Here is an 8,301-nt window from a genome sequence, read left to right as displayed (position 1 = left end):
GTGACAGAAAGAGACAGAGGCAGCTCACATACCCACATGCTCCAAGGACCTATTTGGAACAAGATATTGGAACAAAATACAAGGGAACCATGCAGCGCCCACTCTTACTAGAGGGTATGGTGACCCTTCGGCAAGGGAGTCCAGGAGGGAGTCCAGTTCTTCCCCAATTATGTCCCCATCTGTGAAGTCCTCCACGCTCTCAGGCACTGGCAGGGACACACAGTCAGGAGATGGGACCAAGCTGGCAGCAGGGAGCGAGGTAGGCAAGCCCTTTGCATCCGAGTCAGAGGGCAAAGGGGCCAGCTCCTCGCTCACAGGGACGGAGGTGGCCACAGGAGCTGGGAGGCACTGTAGGTCCATAGAGCAGTCTGTGATGAAGGAAAAACAGAACCAGTCACCCAGGAGAGCCTTTTGCAGGGGGCAAGCAGAGCACAGCCTGGCAAACACAACATTGTACAACTCCATCAAATCACAAAACTCATGTATGCCAATCTTCTGAGAGAAGGGGCTCTGGTCTGAAGAGTTTCTGCTTTCGTTTTTGTTCCCCATCTCCCAATAGCTCATGGAGAGCTGAAATGTGTTCTAAGGGCCAATGCCCACACTGACTGTCAGGATTTGGCGAGAATGTACAGTAACCAGGAACAACACAAAGCCTGTGGATGAGAAGTGACTGAATTCACTGTGGCCAAGACTAAAGGCCAGGGGCACATAACCCAATTTCTCTATCACCCATCACCTGGTGTTTTCTTTAACTAACGAATTTGGCAGAGATCACTGCCTTCTCTACTCCTTGAATTCCCAACTGAATGCTTGTTTACTTGCACAGCCTCTCTTAAAACCTCAGGCATCCTAAACAGCAGATTATAAAAAACATGGGGTCCTGCTGGGAAGAGAGTCAGAGATTGGGTGCTCAGACCAGGTTGTGCTAACAACATCTCTCAAAAAAAACCTGGAGACTCACTCAGCTATCTTTACCCAAGTGAATTGCCCAATCTTGAGTGCTTTCTGATGTTCACAGGTAGAGAAGGTTGCTACCCACACTCCACCTCAGTAGCAAATATTAACTCGGGAACATGTGTGAGCCAGGTTCAGGGCAGGAGAGAGGCAGTGATTTTCACCCAGGCTTCCTTGCCTCTCCAGTACATTACTGAAATAATGAAACATTCCCACCATGCAATATAAACATCTGTTAAGCGACGTTAAAGTTACAAGCACATATTCTTCACCAAAGAGCATTTTATTCTCAAAAAAAATTAAGGGTTAAAAAAAATATAAGTTTGAATGTTAGAAATTTTGAAAATGCAGCATTTGGTTTGCAGTTCTCCAAACAAGCACCCCAACTATCTATATTCTGCCTCTGTGCAGATGTCCTGGAATAAAAGAAGGCAAAGATGATACCTGCTCCATCCACACAGCAGTAGCTGCACTGCAGCTATGACGGTCTAAGGCTATAAGCAAGGCAAAGTTTGGAAGGAGAGACAATAGCTTTTATTAGAAAGACTGGTAAGAATGGGAAAGAAAGTAGACTAAGCTTCTGAGACACAAATCTTGATCCAGTGAGAAATTATGTTTTCTGTCTGTACAAGCTCTGCTCACTCAGCTCCCCCTTTCTACCTAGGACAGGGCGAGTGAGCCATGTTGCTATCCTCTACACCAGCCATCCATTGACAGAGGACAGCGCTGGTGCCCTTCTTAAGAGAGCTCAGCAAATCAGCAGTTTCTGCAAACCCCCAAGTCCTGAACAAAAACAACAGCAGAGATGACACACACATGCAGGCCCCTTTATCTTTAACCCCACCAGGAGCTCACCATCACCCCTGGCAGCCTCTGATATTTGTTGAGTGGTCCACATGGATGGACCACAGCCAAGGTTGCCATGCAAGGTATCAGAGGCCGAACCATAAAAAAAGGCAGGGAAAGCAGGGGGAAGCGGCAAGGGACAGACACGGGTCCCTCTCCACAACCTCATGCATGCGATTGGAGGAAAGCGCATGTTGTACCTTATGGGATTGAACACAGCTCTTCAGTGCTGCAGCTGGACACATTCCCCACAGGCAGCGGCTGAAAGGAAGGCTGTAAACATCCTTAGTTTTGCAGCTGCCCCTCAGATCAAGCTCAGCTCCAACCCCATGCTGCCTTTGTGATGACGCCTCTCAGCTCATCTCCCTTTGGCATGGGCCCCCCAGACACATTTGGGAGCCAACCATCCAGCTCCCCTTGGTGCTGGCTGCATCACTGGTAGCTTGGCCAGATTTCCCTCAGTACAAAGGGATGGCTTGTGCCTTCCCATTTCTCCTATGTTTACATCTGGAATACTGTCAAGATCCCTCCAGGGGCCAACAAGAAGTTCAGGACACGCTGGAAGGGACAGGGACACGTGCAGGGGGTGCAAAAGCATTCACAATGACAAGGCCCCAAAGGATCCACAAATTCAGACCTTCTCTGAGGAATGATCGAGGCTCTCCAGTTCCACTCAGACTGGGAAGCAGAGGAAAGAGGCCCTCACACACCCTAAGAGGTCCAAAACCCTGAAAAGATGAATGTAAAACCAAAAGGCAGAAAACAATATAGGAACCGTCACAGCTCAGTGCATGTGAAGGGCAAGGAGAAGAGCAGGGACCAACAGGTTCTACTACTTGCAAGGGACAGAGGGGAGATGTCTGTTACCCTGTCCCTGACCACTCAAACCCTGTCATTCTCTCCTGAACCCAGTCTCTCGTACCATGCCCACTACCTGGTAGCTTCTCTGGTCATACACCTGCCTGTCCCAGAGGGGCAAGCACAGTACTTTTAAAAGCCCTGTTTCTAGCTCTGCTTCCCAAAACAGCACTGGCTCCCTAGTGCATTAGCTGGCCAATGGCCATGCTGAGCAAGATCTGAGCCACAATCTGTGCAGGGCAGGGCTGAGTTCATCAGATGACCACGCTAAGCATGGCAGAAGAGGCTTCAGAAGTTTGCATCTTAAAAGCAACATAAAACAAAAAAACAAGCAAACAACAAAAAAAAACTTACTAGAAAAGCTTTGACCCCGAAACTCTCAAGGCACCCAGCACCCATAGCCCTCCTGGTGGCACATCACTCTCTGGGTAATAGAATAACATGCAATTTCAGTGCTTTTGAAAAGACTTCATAGCAGCAATGGTGGCATGCTGCTCGTAACAACAAACCCTGATTAGATAAAGAGCTTACTGGATGCAGCCATTTTTTGCAGTATGGAGACAAGTTCATCTTAGCACAGCAAGATAATGTGAAGAACTCTCCTTAATTCACAGAACTGGGGCTCATCACTGAACATAGCACTCAGTTACTGAACTGGCATTCAAGACAGATCTAACATGTTTTCCAAAACAGACACCAAAGCACCCTAGCAATGAAACTGGCTTCTTCCTATTAAAAAAGCAACTGTTACTTGCAGTGACAAGTCTTCACACTTACCTTCACACACATAGCTACCTTTCAAAGGAACAAAGACTCGTGCTCAGAGGCGCAAGTTCAATGCTCCAGCACACAAGGGCAAAGCATGTAGCAAATCTTTCCACAGGAGCAGAGGCAAGGTCACTTGCTTTCTGGCATGAGAAAAGCAACCCTGCAGCCCTCCTCCTGCTCCTCCTGGATGCCTAAACCTGAGCACAGCTCTCCCTCGGTCCCTCCCAACTCCCTTTGTTTTCATTTGTCTTGGAAGACCATACATGCTCAGAGCACAAACAGCTGCCTACAACCTTAACTTCACTTTATCTGGATAGTTTTGACTGGGAACAGAGTTTCAGAAGCTTTGCCAAGGTCTGCTTTAAGAAAGCACAACTGGAGAGAGCTGTGTACCTCAGCAGACCCTTTTAATTCCCAGACATGTCCCTCACTGGGCCTGGACAAAAAAAAGCTTTTTCATACCAAAAACATTTAAGCAAAAACACCACCTTTTCCTCCTCCTAGTTACCATAACCAGGAGTGTGCAGAAGAGACACAAATGAAGATGATGAATCTCTCGGGCTTGCCAGCCTGCTCAGACACCTGACTGAAGCCACCAAAACAAGAGAAATGTCTTTACCTGTTTCAATGTCATCTATCGAACCCAATCCATTGGAAGTGGTCTGCAAAGAGGATGTAGAAAAGGACAGAGAAAATATCACCAGAAAATAATATTAAAAACTATATTCACACTTCACAGACGAGACCCTGTATGACTCCTAAATTCATCTGGCCCTTTCTTTTCCTTCATGGCCTCTTTCAGTGGAAGAGCAGTAAACCCAACAAACTTTAAGAGGCCCTTAATCTGAAGAGCCTATTCTTTTTAACTTACAGTATGGAATACCAGCCCTGCAGAATATGCAACCATGTGAGAAAATCTGTCTATAGAATAGAATTTTTCATGTGTGGATGAGAACACTGTGTCCCAAGTCCCAGACCACATCAATGGGTCAGCCCCATGCAGTGTGAGATCTGATTAGCCTCTTCTTACACAACGTTCCTTTTCTTAGTTCTTCTGTTTTGCAATTTAACAACCACAAACTTCTACAGCAAACTCAAAACAGGAAAAGGTTTCCGCCAAGACAACTGCTGACTTGGAGCTCCAGGCAAGGAATAAAATGAGCCCGTATTTTACAGAAATATGAACAGAAGTGAGCACGTGCACCTCCATCTTAAACTTAACAAGGCACAAGTATTACTTTGGAGATACTGCCTTTACTGCAACAGTTTTTGAAACTTTGGTTTTGCATTATTTTAATTTCTTGCAAAAGAAAGGATTTATCCAATTAAAAAACTAGGCACTAAAGAAAGCTAAGTGCCTGTCCAAGAAAGATGCAAAGGGAAGCCAAAGAACAGTGAGGGTAAACTAATTCTTTAGTATCTTATCTTGCTGTACAAAATGTCAACGTTGATGGTTTTACAGTTTGTTTGCTTTAAGGAGTAGTATGAAGTACCAAATAGCCTGTAAAGCCAGCAAGTGTTTTGGGGGTTTTTTGGCCTGTGGTGGGACAAGGAAATCAGCAACTTCTTATATTTTAGCTTGCTATTTGTACAGTGGCCTAACCAAGATGGATCTCCCAGGTGACAGGACAATACAAAAATGTATAAACTGTGTAAGTACCTTCCTTAGTGTATCACATTTTTTGATTTTGTAAGCTATTTGGTAGTTTCACCTTCTGATTTTTACTTAGCATTGCCCTAACTATGCAAAAACTTGAAAACTGGAACTTATTTAAAATGCAAGAGAAAGCAAACACTCACAATAGCTAAGTAAAAGAACCATCTTCAGTGAACGAATTACGGATATAAAAAACACTGCCACTAGAAATATTTTTAAATAAATTAATTTCCTTGGCAATATTCCTTAAAAGTGGAAAGCACTAATTAATACATTTCAATCCTAAAAGACAGCTACGAAATTGCATGTAAACAAAACTGCAAAGCATTCTAGCAGCCCAGTCCATGAAAAGTAAGTGCCACAGGATGCAAACTCTACCTGGTTCGACGAATTGATTGACGTGCCATTACTGAGTAGTGAGAACGTTTCCAATTCCTGCCGCAAGGAACAGAGAGGTCTTACAACAGGGACAGCCCATGAATGCTTGCAAACTAGGTAAACCTAGGATACAACACTGTTTCCTTCCACGCACTGCCCATAAAATAAAAACCACCCCAAAAGTCATTAACACTGTGAAACAAGGGTACAGTTTCCTGAATACTGAAATGGACATATGTTTGTCTTGGAAACCCCAGTACAAAACACTCAACATTCAACACACAATCAGGAAGCAAAAAACTCTCCTGAGGAACAGAAGTTTTTTGTATTTTCATTAAGAAATTAATACTTCAGGGAGGCATTACAGCACTGAAATGAAAGCTGGAAGTCAACAAGAGAGATAGCCAAGTGTTACCAACATCACTGATTCCAAATAACAGAAAGTATTTTGGAGTTTTCAATTTTTATTTTTCTAACATATAGGTGCTTTAAGCCTATCACAGCTGAGTCATGTGCCAGCAACAAAAAGGTGGCAAGGCCAACATAGTGAGCGCCTACAAAAAATATTCCTGCATAAAACTGCCCTTTATTTGTGACAGAATAATTTCAGAGGGTTTAGAGCTGCTACAACACTGAGGGGGCTTGGGGTGTGTTTTGGGGGGTAGGTCAGTCATACATGTGAGGCTGGTCAGAGAGAGGACTAAGATGCTACAGCCAAATTTATTACAAAAGCTCTCGGAAAATTGGATGCCCACCAATCACTTCACCACATACTGCACAGGTGCCCCTCTGCAGGTGGGACACATTGGCTCTTTAACACAGCCCTGTACACAGGGTGAGGATGTGAGTGTCAGCCTCAACTACTAGCTAATGTTCCCTACTCCTGAAAACGCATCCTGGGATTTTATGTCACCAAGGCAGCCTTATCCAAGCGTGCTAGCAGCAGCCTAACGCCCTCTAGCTCCATCCAAGGGTATATTTAAGTACCAACAGTACTCCAGTTTGGGCAGCACTTTCTTGCAGAGCCAGTTACAGATTCAGACACTGGGGTCAATTTACTGGAACCACGACTTGCTTTTTCCTGCCTTCTTTCCTAACATCTGACCAGATGTGTACCCGTACTTTTCTCAAAGCACAAGCCTTTTTCCCACCATGAAAAGGGTGCATGACTAGGTATGGGGCAAGAACCCCTCATGACCCATGCCAGACATCCATCCTTCTCACTCCAGAACAGGGAAAGGACTGTGATGCAAAACCTTTGGGATCAGTTCCTCTCCTCCCAAAAACACAGCCCCCTCCTGCAGCACCAGCTCTGCTCTGCTCAGCTGGGGACACAGGAAACATCCTGGGAGCAGAGACAGAGCAGGAATAGGATTAGAAATGGATGAAGGCAAAGTTGAGTAAGGGGGTCAGTACAAGGAGGGTAGCCAGCAGCCTGCTAAAGGGATCATGGTGTAGTGTATGTGTGTCCATAGCTGAAGAGCAGCACCTACCACTTCTGCAAAAGTAAATCTGAAAGAGTCAAAGAACAGTGTATAAGAAAAAAAAAAAAAAAAAGTTATACCTGAGGTCTTTTGTATGCTTTTCGAACCCTCAGTCCCAGCTTCTGGGCAAGCTCCTGTCCCAGCTGCGTGACGCTTTCATCCTGGGGACAAAGACATTGGCAGGACACTTTCAGTTTTGCCTTTGAGGTACACACAATGAAATACACAGGAATGCAGTTATCCACACTGCGCTGTGCCAAGAAGCCTCACTTGTAGATAGCAGCAGGTGGCCAGTTGCCAGAGCAGACCTAAGGGCTCTTGTAATTCAGTTTTGCTGAGATACTGAGGTTGCACCAAGACCTCCCTCCACACTCTTCCAATGCTGCAGAAAATCAGTATCAAGTGTGTGCTTCCAAGAAAGCACCCACTCTCCAAAAGCAGGGTTCACGAGTCCTGCTGGCAAGATGGCTGATAGAGCTGCCAAAGGTGGCTGCTAGCAGCCCCTGTGCTGGGAGCTGATACAGCTTCCTCAAGACCCCCATGTCTGGGAAGAAGGAGCCTGCATGCCTTCCTGCATGCACAGCCTGTATACTCTCCCTATCCACCAGCCACAGCCTGATATGCAGACTGTTCACTAGCCTGTTTTGCTTGTTTGTCTTTAAAGCTGAAACCAAGTCTCAGTTTCCAGCTCACTAGCTACAAGGCATTTTCACTATCTCCAGCACTGGTTAAACAGCCTCACCTTAGTCAAGGAGATCCTTCTGCTTTCCCTGCTGTGTGCCATTAACCATACTGCCTGCTCACTGCTCAGGCCCACTCACACACCATCATGGGCTTTAGACAAAGCTCTGGGTCACAGTCCACTCCCTTTCTCCATCCTCTCCAGATCTGCCTAGACTAACAACCACAGCCTTCTTCACTTATTTATCACAAGCAACTCTTTCCTTCTGCTTTCCTCTCTCTCTCTGTTTGCAAAAATCTAAGAGTAACCTTTGACAGTTTCTTGGAAGAAGAAAAAAAGTACTTCTCAAACCTATTGTGACATCTCTCCTTAACGTCCCAATATCTCCTCCTTCATCTCCAATCTTGAAGCTTGCTCTCTTCTCTCTACTTGTCATGTTGGTCTTTCCAACCTCCTTCTCCCTGCAGGCTCATCCTTTTCCTTTCTGCCCCTCACTAGCCTCTGATTCTTCCAACCCACAGTATGAGTAACTTTTCCTTCAATTTGGACTGTCACTTATTGACTGTTCTTGCTCCCCAACATCTTCAGCACTGGTATTGTCATCCTTTTCTCTGAATTCAATGAAGACAAAAATCTATCTTCCATTTCCTCTTCTCTCTCCATCTCACACTCTT

General features: G+C 45.4%; 1 protein-coding gene across 1 annotated transcript in view; it reads right to left on the bottom strand.

The window, feature by feature from the left end:
• Positions 1 to 8,301, bottom strand: part of ZC3H7B (zinc finger CCCH-type containing 7B) — a 40,782-nt gene that overhangs the window by 26,042 nt on the left and 6,439 nt on the right. Inside the window, exons 5-9 of the mRNA XM_009996353.1 lie at positions 7,026 to 7,106; positions 6,533 to 6,535; positions 5,462 to 5,518; positions 4,046 to 4,088; positions 109 to 368 (exon numbers count right to left, since the gene is read on the bottom strand). Of these exons, the coding sequence (XP_009994655.1) occupies positions 109 to 368; positions 4,046 to 4,088; positions 5,462 to 5,518; positions 6,533 to 6,535; positions 7,026 to 7,106 (444 nt within the window). The remainder of the gene's footprint in view (positions 1 to 108; positions 369 to 4,045; positions 4,089 to 5,461; positions 5,519 to 6,532; positions 6,536 to 7,025; positions 7,107 to 8,301) is intronic.

Source organism: Chaetura pelagica, unplaced genomic scaffold (genome assembly GCF_000747805.2).
Source record: "Chaetura pelagica isolate M959 unplaced genomic scaffold, ChaPel_1.0 scaffold414, whole genome shotgun sequence".
Lineage (NCBI taxonomy): Eukaryota > Metazoa > Chordata > Aves > Apodiformes > Apodidae > Chaetura > Chaetura pelagica.
The sequence above is the reverse complement of the archived record's forward strand: the minus strand, read 5'-3'. Positions and strand labels throughout refer to the sequence as shown.